General features: G+C 38.2%; 1 protein-coding gene and 1 long non-coding RNA gene across 2 annotated transcripts in view; both read left to right on the forward strand.

The window, feature by feature from the left end:
• Nucleotides 1–1,141: 1,141 nt before the first annotated feature.
• Nucleotides 1,142–16,231, forward strand: part of LOC120862864 (triadin-like) — a 72,323-nt gene continuing 57,233 nt past the window's right edge. Inside the window, exon 1 of the mRNA XM_040239002.1 lies at nucleotides 1,142–1,244. Coding sequence (XP_040094936.1) covers nucleotides 1,202–1,244 — 43 coding nt within the window. The 5' untranslated portion in view covers nucleotides 1,142–1,201. The remainder of the gene's footprint in view (nucleotides 1,245–16,231) is intronic.
• Nucleotides 7,554–16,231, forward strand: part of LOC120862868 — a 29,065-nt gene continuing 20,387 nt past the window's right edge. Inside the window, exons 1-2 of the long non-coding RNA XR_005720867.1 lie at nucleotides 7,554–8,113; nucleotides 9,056–9,063. This is a non-coding gene — a long non-coding RNA (uncharacterized LOC120862868). The remainder of the gene's footprint in view (nucleotides 8,114–9,055; nucleotides 9,064–16,231) is intronic.

A 16,231-nucleotide genomic window follows, 5' to 3' on the forward strand; every position in this document is an offset into this window, starting at 1 on the left:
GGTTTGCTATTTTGTTCTTTTTGAATGACCTTTTCAGATAGTGCATCTGAAGTCCCAAGTGATCTCAAGACTTTTCTGAGCTTTTGACATGCTTATGGTGGCCTGATAACCCAGAGAACATTCAATATATCCCTTTTAATGTCCTTTAGAAAAACTGTTGGATTATATAATAATTAACAATGCTATCTAATATCCGTACAATCATGAGAGATTATTTTTTTGACTTAATGAAAACTTGTTCCTTCCCTGAAAGGAAAGCACACCAAAACTACTGTTCTGTTACAGTGCTCAGTTCAGTTCAGTTCAGTCGCTCAGTTGTGTCCGACTCTTTGCGACCCCATGAATCGCAGCATTGCATCACCAACTCCCAGAGTTCACTCAGACTCCCGTCCATCAAGTCAGTGACACCATCCAACCATCTCATCCTCTGTTGTTCCCTTCTCCTCCTGCCCCCAATCCCTCCCAGCATCAGAGTCTTTTCCAATGAGTCAACTCTTCACATGAGGTGGCCAAAGTACTGGAGTTTCAGCTTTAGCATCATTCCTTCCAAAGAAATCCCAGGGCTGATCTCCTTCAGAATGGACTGGTTGGATCTCCTTGCAGTCCAAGGGACTCTCAAGAGTCTTCTCCAACACCACAGTTCAAAAGCATCAATTCTTCAGCGCTCAGCCTTCTTCACAGTCCAACTCTCACATCCATACATGACTACTGGAAAAACCATAGCCTTGACTAGACGGACCTTAGTCGGCAAAGTAATGTCTCTGCTTTTGAATATGCTAGTTCACTCATATTTGACATGACTATTGACTCTAATCACTCTATATGAGATAAATTGGATGTTGGATGTTAGTAGCAGTAAAATGTGCCCTGAAATAGGAGAAGGCAATGGCACCCCACTCCAGTACTCTTGCCTGGAAAAATCCCATGAATGGAGGAGCCTGGTGGGCTGTAGTCCATGGGGTCTCGAAGAGTTGGACACGACTGAGTGACTTCACTTTCACTTTTCACTCTCATGCACTGGAGAAGGAAATGGCAACCCACTCCAGTGTTCTTGCCTGGAGAATCTCAGGGACAGAGGAGCCTGGTAGGCTGCTGTCTCTGGGGTCACACAGAGTCGGACACAACAGAAGCGACTTAGCAAACTTAGCAAACAGATGTTTATAATTTTCTCATTTTATTGCCAGAAAAAGAAGATGTCAAAATGAAAACTGAGAAGGAAACTGCCATGGATGTGAAAAAAAAAGGTATTGCACTTTCTTTGCTTCCTTGGATTATGTTCAGGATGCTCGTTAATGACGGAATCTTGGGGCAGTGTAAACAGATTTAATATAGGTACTTGAATCTGTTCACGTACAGGATGTCAAAGCAAAAAATGCTCAGTACAAGGTTAAACAGATAGGACTTTATTTAAAGTTATTGCAATGGGAGAGAAAGACCAGAAATCATTCTGAACTCCATTTCACTGAAACCAAAGGAAGAGAGTTTTTAAGAGCTGGAAAAGGGTGGGAGGATTGTAAGCCATCTGTGTTTGCTGACTGAGCTTACTCAGAAGCAGAGTGAACTTTTTCTTTTTTTCAAGTCAAGAGAGTAGTTCTGCAACTTGGAGCAAGGCTCCCAAGGGAATTAGGTTCCTACCCTCCTACAGAACCTGGAGATGGATGTACTATCTTTCTTGATGATTATATTTCAAAGAAGTGGCTTCCACATCTCTGAAAAAAGCACTCTAGGTTGTAAAACTGAAAGAAGGCTTTTAAGAAGATTTATGTCTTGAAAAAGTAGAGAAAAAATTTACAATTACAAGTTTTCTAAAGTAAATGCTGCAAGAAAAGAAAGGTCAGGAGCCTAAGGACCAAAAGGTGCCTGTCTAAGTTTAGTGAAGCTGAGGAGAACTTTAAGGCCATCTTTGTCAAGACATAACGAAACTGAGAAGAGCTACATAGTATAACTTTACAAAGATGAGAAGTGAAGAACACAAAGATAATAATGCATTCTATTAAGAAATAGTGTTCAACAGTGTAGATTTTTGGTTTAAATTTCTGCTTTTACTCTTGTTCAAACATGAATATCTGCTTTTATTCCAGTTAAGCTTAAGTCTAGGTGGAAAAGATAGTAGTCTCAAGCATTATTGTTTGGTGTAAGTACTTTCACCCCAAATATTTCCTCCACTACTGTCAGTGATGCTTGAAATTCCACCATTTGAGAAACTCCATTTGTTTGAATTATGAAAGAATTGTCCTCTATTAAAATGCAAATCTCTTAGGGCCTTTGTGCATGGGGTAGCAAACGAATTCCTCTGAGCTATATTAACACAAAGCGAATGAGATTTTCTGATCTTCCCTGTGTGATAGTAAGCTGAAAACAATGCCATTGAAAATGAGTCAGTAGGTAAGCTTAAATGAAGGTGAAATTGAAGAGAGCTCCAAGGTAAGACATGGTGTTGGGAGAGTAGAGTGGGCTGGATGCCATTAGTGAAGACTTCTTTTAGGAAATAATAGCGTTGGTTGGGGAAAAAAATGTGGTAAAGGAGAAAAAGGAGATCATAGGATGACAAACTAGACATTGATTACTCTTAGTAAGTAGTAAATAGAAATTACAGAAAACCTCTACATCATGCTATAAGTAGGGTAAAAATGTTGTAAAATACATGACTGCTAGGCTTATGAAATAATCCAGGAAGAGATAGTCATGTGTTCTCTGATTTGAAGACTTGAGTGCCAATTACTTTGAACTTCAATTATTATTATTATATTAATTTTATTATTGAACATTCATTTATCTTGTTTTGTTTAAAGCATTCTTTATTCTTCTAGTGAAATATATATCTTATTGTTGCAGGAAGGGGGACCCCTTCCAGGGCCCTAAACTGGGCTCTTGTCTAACACTGGGAAATGAGTTGTCCGAGGAGACACTTGTGCTGAGAAAGCAAGAGATTTTATTGGGTAAGGGCACCCGGCTGGAGAGCAGTAGGGTAAGGGAATCCAGGAGAACTACTCTGCCACATGGCTTACAATCTCAGGTTTTATGGTGATGGGATTAGTTTCCTGGTTGTCCTTAGCCAATCATTCTGACTCAAGTCCTTCCTGTTGGTACAGCCAAGATGGATGCCAGAGAGAAGGATTCTGGGAGATAGTTGGACATGTGGTGTCTCCTTTTGACCTTTCCCGAACTCTTCTGGTTGGTGGAGCCTTATTAGTTCCCTGTTCCTTACCAGAACCTCCTGTTGTAAAACAACTCAAGCAAATGGTTACTATGGTGCCTGGCCAGGGTAGGTGATTTCAATCAGTGAACTTCCCCTAACATTATCATAAGAAAGGGAAACATAGTTCTCACCACATGATGATACTGAGAGTTGATTGCTTGGATCACTGTATCTGTGACAGCTATATGATTGAGTGCTAAAGAGAAACGCGGTTTTACCTGGGCCATCAGTTTTATTGAAGTATTTGCAGAGGAAAGTTTTGAATTAGAATTGTCAAAGGCTTTATCACAGGTGTGAAAAAGCAAAATCCTGAAAAATACTTTCGGCAAAATGCAATGGTGTGTATATGGTGGTAGTTTTGATTTGAATTTTGTTTTTGAAGGGAAAGGCACCACACTTTTCTGTTCAGAGAGTGATGGGAAAATCTGATACGTCTCTGCTAATGGGAGACCTGTGTTCTTAGCACAGCAGTCATGTCAGAGTGAGATTGTACACCACTGGCAGGAGAACTAATTATGCCAGTACCCTTCCCTGCAAGGCCAGTGCTCATCCTCTGAGGCAAGGACTGAACTAGGTGACTGCACAGCGTATCTGGGGAGGGCTGTTCAGCAAGTGTGGAAAAATCAAGCTTGTCCCTGGAATCATTTTTCAGTTTGTTTATATGTCATTTTTACATTTAATTACATGAAATACTATTGGCTTTTACCAATCAGTTCAAATTCCTGATTAAAATATGCACAGGTTATTTGTTTGCAAGATCTTAACCTCCAAATGGCTTCCCAGGTGCTTAGTGGGAAAGAATCCTCCTGCCAGCGCAGGAGACCCAGGTTCAATCCCTGGGTTGAGAAGATGCCCTGTAAGAGGAAATGGCAACCTGCTCCAATATTCTTGCCTAGGAAATTCCATGGACAGAGGAGCTGGTGGGCTACAGTCCATGGGATGACAAAGAGTCAGACGTGACTGAGCAACTGAGCAGTAACACAACTTCTACATACTCAAAACTGTGTTTGTATGTATGTGTATGAGAGAGACAGACAGACAGACAGATAGAGATATTCAGTTAGTGTTGATCTTCAACTCATGTTTCTTTTTGTGCTGTGCTGTTCTTAGTCACTCAGTTGTGTCCGACTCTTTGCGACTGCATGGACTGTAGCCTCCCAGGCCCCCCGTCCATGGGATTCTCCAGGCAAGAATACTGGAGTGGGTTGCCATGCCCTCTTTCAGGGGGTCTTCCCAACCCAGGTCTCCCACATCGCAGGTGGATTCTCTACTGTTTGAGCCATCAGGGAAGCCCATGTTTCTTTTCAGAGTTTAATAATTCTCCAACTAGATTTTCATGTGAGAGAAATATGCTTTAAAAATAACCAGTTTGAAGCTAATTATGAAAATAGTAAAAATTTATAGAGATAAAGAGAGAAATTGAGAATAACCTAAAATTTTAAAAAGCTGCAATTCATATGTTATTTCTTCCTAAAACAGTTAGAAGAACACAGCAGAACATCTGATAACATTATTCTAGTCCCAAATAGTAGCAAATCTGCAAGATGTAAAATATGCCTAGAGGCTTATTTAATATGTGGGTTTTATCACAGTATTTTTTAATATTTCTATTAACTTTCATATTAGTATGATTATATAGCATATTTATATGTTATTTTATTTTATTACATTTATATTTTACTATTATATAGATGCAAATGAATTTAAGGCTTAAGTTCTATTGTTTCATAAGAGAGCTTCCAATGCATGTAACTGGTAAATCACACTTTGTTAGTGATCTATTGGGGAAAAGATAGGTGGGATTTTATAGGATATAAAGTTGCCAGTCCATGAATTGAAACTGGATAAATGATACATTGGGATTTAGTATAATAATTTCTTGTTTGTATATATTTGAAATTGTCCATAGTGAAAAAACCCAAATATGCCATTCTAAAAATATCAACTGAAATGAAAAAAAAAATCACCAAGATATTTTTTCAATGTTATGAGATATGTTTCACCCTGAAGAAATACTATTTTTAAAAAAAAGCAAAGAAGAAAGGAAGTAAAAACTTAAAATCTTCCTTATGTTTGTATCAGGCTTAAGTGCTAGATATACATACCACTCTAGTTAATAGAAGTGGTAGGGGTTATGTACAGGGAACTGGATGCACAAAACATTGTTGTAAGGACAGGAAAACTTGGTATCAAGAGACTACATTGGATTATGGAGCAACAAGGATTATCACTTGGTCAGGAAACTGCTTTGTTCTTCAAAGCTGCCTCGAGGCCTGTCTTTTCACACCCACAGACTAGATACTGAAAGTGTTGAGGCCAGACTCAGCCACTTACTCACATCAAAAGTGGCCTTGTTTGCAGAAGCATTCCTGCCTTTTTTCAGTCTCCTATAGGAGCATCTAAATTATAAAATTTATTATGCTGCAAGGGAGTCCAGAAGACAGGTGTTTTTTTTTTGTTGTTGTTGTTGTTGTTGTTGTTTTTTTGCATTCCAATTTTTCCAATTAGAAGGAGGGAAGAATGGAAGTTGAAAGAGGCTATCCAATGTGTCTGTAATAAAGATTCTTTCAGAAATTTTGTAGAAGATAAAATTCATATATGAAGTGGTTTTGAAGACCCGAATTGTACAATGACTAAACCTGTCTTTGAGTTCCCCTAAAAGCTACAAAAGATGGCTCAATCAAACAACATAATAAAACTGGGCAATTTAATGTGCTCACGAGTCACACAAATGTAGTTTGTTCTTTACATAAACTGTAGCAACATGATTTTTTCCTCAAGAATTATCTGAATAAAAGTATAAATAATAAAAAGGATCCTGAAAAACCAGACTAAGTTTTCTGAAATAAGCCACTAGAAAAGGATGAATTCACTCATTTATTCTTAACAGGCATTCCTACAGGAAATAGTCATTAAATGCCTGTATGGTACCAAGGGCTTAGTATACCTAAAGGTGGATAAACCAATTAAGCCCTGGCCTAATGGAGCTTACAGTTTGATATGGGAGGCATACATTGACTAAGAAAGCATAATGTCCACATGTACAACACAGGGTAAGTGACTTGGAGGAAACAAATCTGGGGCAATAACAACGGTTACAGTGGGTTCACCGGCCTCTCTCAGAGACATTTGTTTGTAATCCAGTGTACTGGAAGGGCCCAGCCATTGATGAGAACATCCATGTGTGATGTGTGCACGTGGTGTGTATATGATAGTGTGTATATGTATGATTTGTGTGAGAGGATGTACAATGGGTCAGAATATGCAGGGACATGTATACGTGTGTGCTCAGTCCTGTCTGACTCTTTGCAAGCCCATGGAGTGTAGCCTGCCAGGCTCCTCTGTTCGTGGAATTTTCCAGGCAAGAAATACTAGAGTGGATTGCCATTTCCTTCTCCAGGGCATCTTCCTGACCCAGGGGTCAAACCCATGTCTCTTGAGTTTCCTGCACTGGAAGGCAGATTCTTTACTACTTGCACTACCTTGGGACATGCATAGGTGTTTGAATTTATTAAAAGTGTAATAGGAAACTCTTGAAGGGGGTTTACAGTGGAGAGAAATGTTTTGATTTGTATTTAATACAGGTACTTTCCCATTTAGATAATAGGGTTAGAGGGAGAAAAGAGAAGAGGTGCACCAATGAAAAGATGGTGTTATTTATTGAAATGGGGAAGCCTATATGAAAACAGCTGTGATGGAAAAAAAACTAGAATTCAAGTGTGTTGTTTCAGGTATATGTGACACAGCATCATTCATTTTTAAAAATTTTATTAATGTATTTTTGGCCACACCATGCAGCATGAAGAATCTTACTTCCCTGACCAGGGATTGAACTAGTCCTGGCATTGAAGGTGATGAGCCCTAGGCACTGGACCACCAGGAAATCCCCCCAAATTTCTTTCATTTTCTCAACTTTTGTATCAGGAACTATTTTAAGTACTTTATACATGCTAACTCTGGAGAAGAAAATAGCAACCCACTCCAGTATTCTTGCCTGGAGAATCCCAGGGACAGAGGAGCCTGGTGGACTGCCATCTGTGGGGTCGTACAGAGTCAGACACGACTGAAGTGACTTAGCAGCAGCAGCAGCATACATACTAACTCACTCAATCTTTATGAGAAATAAACAAACTCTTATAATAGTCCTTATAAAATTGAGGCAGTGAAGACACAGAGGGGCTTTCCAGGTGGTGCAGTGGTAAAGAATCCACCTGTTAAAGCGGGAGGTTCTAGAGACATGGGTTTGATCCGTAGGACAGGAACATCCCCTGAAGTAGGAAATGGCAACCTGCTCCAATATTTTTGCCTGGAAAATTCTTTGGACAGAGGAGTCTGGTGGGCTACCATTCATGGGGGTTGCAAAGATTGGGAATTGACTGAGCTACTAAGCACAGCACAGCAAGACACAAAAAGATTAAGTAACTTGCTTCAGACACACAGTTAGTAAATGTCAGGACTAGAACATTAACTCTGGCAGTGTGGCTCCACAGCCCATATACTCCAAACAATCAGAGAGCTGGGTCTGGAATTCAGAGCAGATACTGAAGTGAAACTATAAAAACAGCAATCCATATAGATCACAATTATTGTCCTGGGAACACATGAGATCACCTGGAGAGACTGTGTCAAAAGAAGAGAATAGAATACAGAATCAAGACCTGGGGAATTCCCAACATCTAGACATTAGAAAATGGAAAATAAAGTAATAGGGACTAAAAGGAATTGCTGGAGAGGTTAAAAGAAGAGCAGAAGGGTTTGGGAATAGAGACATTTCAGAAATGGATGTTTCAAGAAGTTAAAAATTATCAACTTGGCGAATGTTACTTAGAAGTTGTGATGTGATGACAGAAAAGACAAGAGGAGTGAAAGGATAAATCCAGATTGGAATGGAGATGCAAAAACAAGAAGAAAGTGGTATGAGTGTGTGTGACTGTATAAGGAGTAAAGAGTCCTCAGTTTTGCTTTCGGAGGTGAATTTAGTGCCTGATAAACAGATTTGTGAGAGACTGATGCTTAAAGGGATGAGGTATAACTGAAAACATTAGAGATAGATAATTTAGAATTAATTGTTTGATAAGCTCATAGGAAAGAAAAACAATCTGCCATTTTTAGAGATAGCACCACAGACACTCCAGTAGTAAAAAGTTGCTATTTTCAAATTATGAAGAAGCATTCATCTAGATTGCCTTAGGAAGAAAGGTACACATTTACAAGATATACAATTTTAAGATTAGGAGGCTGTTGTGTTAAAACTAAAACTCCGATAGTAATACACTCTGAATTGAAAGACTCAGTTTTAGAAAATTTGTGTCCTTGATGCTTCAGTTCAGTTCAGTTCAGTTGCTCAGTTGTGTCCGACTTTGTGCAACCCCATGAGTCACAGCACACCAGGCCTCCCTGTCCATCACCAACTCCCGGAGTTCACTCAAACTCATGTCCATTGAGTAGGTGATGCCATCCAGCCATCTCATCCTCTGTCGTCCCCTTCTCCTCCTGCCCCCAATCCCTCCTAGCATCAGGGTCTTTTCCAATGAGTCAGCTCTTTGCATGAGGTGGCCAAAGTACTGGAGTTTCAGCTTTAGCATCATTCCCTCCAAGGAAATCCCAGGGCTGATCTCCTTCAGAATGGACTGGTTGGATCTCCTTGCAGTCCAAGGGACTCTCAAGAGTCTTCTCCAACACCACAGTTCAAAAGCATCAATTCTTCGGTGCTCAGCCTTCTTCACAGTCCAACTCTCACATCCATACATGACCACTGGAAAAACCATAGCCTTGACTAGATGGACCTCTGTTGGCAAAGTAATATCTCTGCTTTTGAATATGCTATCTAGGTTGGTCATGACCAAATGGCAAAAGGTAAGTTTGTGAAATACAGCAATGTATTTAAAGAATCATTCATTTCAAGTGGGAGGGGACATGGGTAGACATATGGCTGATTGATGTTGATCTTTGGTAGAAACCAACATAATACTATAAAGCAATTATCCTTCAATTAAAAATAAATAAATTTTAAACAATCATTCAGTTATATTACTCCATTAGAACTTACATTAAAATACCTTTGTGGTAAGTTAACTAGATCTGATTAATCAAACTTGTGCTGTTTAAATGAAACAATCAAATCTATTTCCATAGAATATTTTCAGTTACTATATAAAAAAGAAAGAAAGAAAGTGAAGTCGCTCAGTCATGTCTGACTCTTTGCTTCCACATGGACTGTAGCCTACTAGGCTCCTCCATCCATGGAATTTTCCAGGAAAGACTACTGAAGTGGGTTGACATTTCCTTCTGCAGGGTATCCTCCTGACCCAGGGATTGAACCCGGCTCTTCCACATTGCAGGCAGACACTTTACCATATGAGCCACCAGGGAAGCCCCATGAGGCAGATGCTATTAAATTCTGAACAAACTAAAACCTTTAGCTATTTGATTTCTCCATAGAGGATTTTCCTTTATCATTGACAAGCTGCAGAAAATACTTGATAGAACCTTATTGCTTTGAACATAGTGTTAAAAACTATGCTTACCAAATGTAGGCTATCACATTTTACTTTAAGAAATTTTTGTAATATGTTTTTCTACCTACCAGAGCTCAAAATAATTTACAGACTGTGACAACATATTTATTTTTAATTAAAAACAATTTTAAAATATTTTTGTACGTAGATATAGATATCGTTGGCCAGATAATATATGATATCTTTCATATGTGTTCACTGTTAAGTTTCAGTTAAAAAGGGCAACCTTCTATTTTCCAAACTTGTATTTTGAGAAGATTATAGCTTTTGTGTTTACTCCATCTTTTTTATATTTGAAACGCACTTGATTGTAGAAAGTTATCTTGTATTTGAATTTTGTATGTTGTACATACCCACTTGGGCAAGATTTGACAAATGCATCAGCTTGTCATTATTTGTTAGACAATTTGAAATCTAGAATCGTTTTTTTTTAGGGTTCTATGTATTCTGTGGTGATTTACCAGTTAATATCAGTTATACAGATAACTTCACACACTTATGAGTGATATTGGAACAATTATATTAAACTGCAAGGAGATCTAACCAGTCCATCCTAAAGGAGATCAGTCCTGGGTGTACATTGGAAAGAAGCTGAAACTCCAATACTTTGGCCACCTGATGTGAAGAGCTGACTCATTTGAAAAGACCCTACTGCTGGGAAAGATTGAAGGTGGGAGGAGAAGGGGAGGACAGAGGATGAAATGGTTGGATGGCATTCCCAACTCAATGGACATGAGTTTGAGTGAACTCCTGGAGTTGGTGATGGACAGGGAGGCCTGGCATGCTGTGGGTTCATGGTATCACAAAGAGTCAGACACAACTGAGCGACTGAACTGAACTGAATGTTCTAGATGAACTTATTTTAAAAACTGTTCAGACAAGTAAATAATTGGGACTCTGGCATAAATAGGACCTAATCTAATTAGTAATTCCAAGCCTTGATTTCAGGTTGCTCCAAAATTATAGGGCAACAGTAGATGACTTTTAAGTAAGCTTTTCATTCCCAGATAGATTAGGTTGCAAGTCTGAGTTCAGATGATGGCAGCTTGACTATATTTAAAACATTTACAATGCTTGAATTGCTTTGAAGTCAAGAGAATCTATTTTCCAGTGTTTTGTAATCACAGAAATCATGTAAGACAATAGTTGCTCATTCTTTTGAGGATGAGTTTTGTACTGAAAAGTCAAAACTGAAAAGTTTTGTACTGGAAAGTCAGCTGACTTGTTACCTCTGATGATCCTAGATTGCCTCTTATATCACATCTGGATTAGCTGGATAGAAGCTAAAATACTTCAGAGGGATTTAACGTCATGACATGCTGTGGGATCTCTGAGATAATCCCCCATGTTCTAGCTTTCGTTTGAACAGTACAAAAGTGTGCTTGGGCTCAAAGCAGAGAGGACATAAAGGAGTTTCGGTTTAAAAAAAAAGAATTTTAAAATAAATTTTTAAAACTCAGAAAGGGAAAAAGTTCATATTAAAAATTATTCAGGAAAAAATGTTATTCAGGCCTGGAAAAAGTAAACTAGTATACAAAGAGACTATTTTTTAAATCTTTTAAATGTTTCTTATGAAGAATCCAGACTACCCTCTCAATGAAGACAGAAATAAAATCAACTCTAAACTTGAATATGAGGGAATTGTGTTCTGATCTGTGAAGTTTTTTCAAGAAGGATTGAAATACATAAGAAAAAGAATAAATAAATAGACTATTTCTTCCCTGTATGCATCCATATCATGATATTTAAGTATTTCCTGTACCCATATTAGGTAAATTATTTTGATCACAGTTTATATTCAGAATGAATTATTTTGTGAAGAAACAAGAAACAAAAACAAAACTTAACATTAAAACATTTTCTCTTCTAAACACCATAAATTAAATTTTAATGAGATTATACGGAGTGGAACAGGAAGTGAAATATTAGAAACAGTTTCTTTTACATGGGACGATTTTGACCAGTTTATTGGAAAATTATATAGCCTGAGTTTCCCTTGTGATTTTAGCATATAGATGCAAAATGCCCAGTAATTTTTTTTGTATCATGCATCCTAAAAATCCTCAAGATTTTTCTTTCAGTAAAAGTAAAGCTTAAAACATTTCAAAATGATATCTTACTCAATTCCATCTCTCTTGGAATTCCAAAAGCAGATATTCAAAATAACTTAGTAAGCTGTGCCAATATGAGGGCTTTCCAGGTAGCTCAGTGGTAAAGAATTCATCTCTAATGCTGGAGCCACAGGACATGTGGGTTTGATCCTTGGGTGTGGAAGACCCCCTAGAGTAGGAAATGGCAATCCGCTCCGATAATCTTGCCGGGACAATCCCATAGACAGAGGAACCTGCGGGCTACAGTCCATGGTGTCACAACTGAGCAACTAAACATGCATGCATGTGCCATGTAACATAACCACGGTAGGAAATTTACAATATATGCCAACTGAGGGACTATGCAAAGCCTGAACACCAAGGAAGCAGAAAATCTTGGAGACCCTCTTAGGATCTTGCCCATCACAAGTGTTCTCATGAATGATCAGGTCACATTAATGGAAGAAGCCATGGAAGACAGAGTACTCTGAATAATAATCCTGGAAGGAATAAATTAGGCATTTGGGATTAACATATACATACTGTATATAAAGGGCTTCCCAGATGGCACTAGTGGTAAAGAACACGCCTGCCAATACAGATGTAAGAAATGCGGGTTTGATCCCTGGGGTGGAAAGATCCTCAGCAGGGCATGGCAACCCACTCCAATCTTCTTGTCTGGAGAATTCCATGGACAGAGGAGCCTGGCTGGCTAATGTCCATAGGATCGCAGAGTTGAACATGACTGAAGTGACTTAGCACAGCCAATATGAGTTATTTTTATCAAAACATTTTAAAATGATAGTAATAACAGTTACATTTATTCACTGTGCTCTCATTTAATCCTTACAACCCTTGAGGTAGGTATTATAAAACCTGTATTATAGAAAGAGAACTCAGGGCTGGAGCAGTTGAGTATCTTCGCTGGGCTTACTAGTTAGTAATAGACTAAAGGCACTAAGAAGTTCACCAGATAAAACTCACTGTCTTTAATAACCACTTGACATCTTTTCCAACTCTAGGAAATGCTGATTGTAGATTTCCTTAGTGTCTTTTACTTTTTTTTCTTTCTTCTTCCTGTTCTTTTTTTTTTTTAATCCTAATTCTCTTGAGATCACATTGCAGCTAGGCATTAAGAAAGGAGGAAATAAAGAAGATGTAAGTCTGATTCTTTTTTCTTGTAGAAGTTATGTCTTCTTTCCTTCTTTCACTCAACAAATATTTAATCAGTGCATAACATCTGCAAGGGAAATTTGCTAACTATTGGAGACAGAAATATAAAAGATGTGGTGTGTGCATGCTCAGTCGTATCCGACTCTTTGCGAGTCTATGGACTGTAGCCTCTCAGGTTTCTCTGACCAGGAGATTTCCCAGGCAAGAATATTGAAGTAGGTTGCCATTTCCTCCTCCAGGGGGTCTTCCTGACCCAGGGATAGAACCCATGCATCCTACATTGGCAAGCAGTTTCTTTACCACTGAGCCACCCAGGAAGCCCCAAAAGACATGGTTCAGTTCAGTTCAGTTCAGTCGCTCAGTCGTGTCCAACTCTTTGCGACCCCATGAATCGCAGCACGCCAGGCCTCCCTGTCCATCACCAACTCCCAGAGTTCACTCAGACTCACGTCCATTGAGTCCGTGATGCCATCCAGCCATCTCATCCTCGGTCGTCCCCTTCTCCTCCTGCCCCCAATCCCTCCCAGCATCAGAGTCTTTTCCAGTGAGTCAACTCTTCGCATGAGGTGGCCAAGTACTGGAGTTTCAGCTTTAGCATCATTCCTTCCAAAGAAATCCCAGGGCTGATCTCCTTCAGAATGGACTGGTTGGATCTCCTTGCAGTCCAAGGGACTCTCAAGAGTCTTCTCCAACACCACAGTTCAAAAGCATCAATTCTTCGGCACTCAGCCTTCTTCACAGTCCAACTCACATCCATACATGACCACAGGAAAAACCATAGGCTTGACTAGACGGACCTTAGTCGGCAAAGTAATGTCTCTGCTTTTGAATATACTATCTAGGTTGGTCATAACTTTTCTTCCAAGGAGTAAGCATCTTTTAATTTCATGGCTGCAGTCACCATCTGCAGTGATTTTGGAGCCCCCCCAAAATAAAGTCTGACACTGTTTCCACTGTTTCCCCATCTATTTCCCATGAAGTGATGGGACCGGATGCCATGCCATGATCTTCGTTTTCTGAATGTTACTTGTTCTCAAAGACCTTAGAAAAGAGGCAGATAGATATTTATAAGGGTTTGTGAACGCTGTCACAGTAGGGCAAATATAAGAGCTCACACTGAGTATAAGTATAGAAATTGTGCCTCTTTTAATATGTTGGTACCCATTAGAGATTTAGAACAGGGATGCCACAGGCTTATGTAATAACCTAGATGCATTTATCATATTTTTAAACAGCCAGGAGACTGGAACTCATAAAATTTTAATAGTGGTTTATCACTAGAGATACTTACTTTCACAAATGGCAGACCCTCTGAAATAGAGAATTTATTGGTTTTTGCAAATACAGTTTCAGAGAAAAGTGTCTTTGAGTTCATCTTGACCTAGGGGTCAAATGATATCATTAGAAGGAGGTTTATCTCGCTTCATTTTTAGACTCTGTTTCCTTGACGTTGGCCCATGTGGTTGCAAATTGGCCGTATCAGATATGGCCTGCCCTGCATCCTCTCTTATAAAAGAATAGACTGGCTTCCTGAGAGCTCAAACAGAAAACCTGAATTGAGTCATATTGGTCCTTATGGATTTGTTCCTGAGCTAACCTTTGTGATGAGAGTGAAGGAATAATCTGATTATTTTAGCTTAGACCATAGGTCCTATCCCTTAATCAGAACAATTAAATAACTTGTCCAAGATATTTGGACTGAGATTGGAAGGATGAAGTTGATTCCTTCAAAGCTAAATTAGGATAATAACACCACAATGAAATGGAATAGTTACTACATGAGGAAAAAACCCAACAACATAAGAATTCCCTTCAAGAAGCTATTTCTAGCTAGTGGAAATATGGATAATTTTATTTTATTTTTTAATTTATTTACATAATAGTATAAGGAATTTTTTTAGCTACCATCCATGAAGAAAATACTTAAGTGTTTTAGAAAGCAACTCAAAACAGACTAATGTAATATAATGTAGCCCCCCAAAAGCAAATGAAATGGCAGTTTTCATAAATCAGAACATTATGGTCTAGAGTAAAGAATGAAATCTTTCCACTGTATCTTATCATATTAGAACCTTCCTTGGATAAGGGTCTTTAATTTTAGAAAAGATTAAAAAAAATAAACTGGATTATATTCATATTGGACTACTTTGGGAATGTAGGCATTTAATATGGAAACAAGAAACCAGAGTGGGCATCACCATGTTTAGAACTTTAATGTGCTCTCCTATTTAGGTGTATTTTCTCTTTACTACCCCTGAGGGTTAGGACTCAATGGTTGAAATTAAAAGAAGATACTGTGGGATGTTCAAGATAATATAAGAAGTCTTTTCAGTCAGTGAAGTCTAACATTCCGTGTTCAAGCAGAAGAATGGGTATGTCTCTGTGATTTGTGGAGGTTAATCGTACAAGGAGAATAATTATGTTAAATTTAAGGAGACTCATAAGATTGTATTTTTTCACAATTAAATATCAGGCTAAATTAAACTCATGTCTGAATTAACTTTTGAAATGCAGTATTTTTTTTTAAACGATTTTAATTTGACCGTTTGTCAAACTCCAAGCTGATTATTATTTAAAAAAAAAAAAATACTGGCCAAGAGTTGATTCTAGGAAATGAGGTCATAGTAAATGTTCACTGTATATAACCTAAATTCAGACTCTTTTTCCTGTCTGTCTGCTATAGCATAAAACATTATTCTGAATCTAATCAGAGTATGTTTTATTAATGTCTGCATAAACCCAGGACACTATGAAAAAAGGAAGTAAAATATGCAACATATATGGAAAAATGATTAATTGCCCTCAGGGTAAAGAAATATCTTGAAACATCTCAGAAGGAAAACTCCAATGAGAATGAACTTAAAGTAGAAAGGATAGTATAACAATTGTGATGCAAAAGACAGGGGAAATAAAGCTTTCAGACAACAAGAGTTTTCAAGCTGGAAAATATGAAGTGTGATTATGCTTTAGGAAGTTTGCCTGTTACTTATAAAGAAGACATGGTGGAGCATATATAATGCTTCTGTAATAAAAAAAAATATTTTTTCCTCGAAGCAATTTCAGTTTTAGGAGAAAAAGTTAGCAATTATGTAAGTCAATCATAGTCCTGTTAGCTATCTTACCAGAGAACAAAAAGTCAAAAAAATGAACAAATGAAAAGGCTATTGCTAAAATACCTCAGAATCAGAGGCAGATAAAAATAATTATCCTGAAATATACTGTGCTGATGTAGAGTTGGGTACATACTCAAG

Source organism: Oryx dammah, unplaced genomic scaffold (genome assembly GCF_014754425.2).
Source record: "Oryx dammah isolate SB20612 unplaced genomic scaffold, SCBI_Odam_1.1 HiC_scaffold_4, whole genome shotgun sequence".
In the NCBI taxonomy this organism is placed as follows: Eukaryota; Metazoa; Chordata; class Mammalia; order Artiodactyla; family Bovidae; genus Oryx; species Oryx dammah.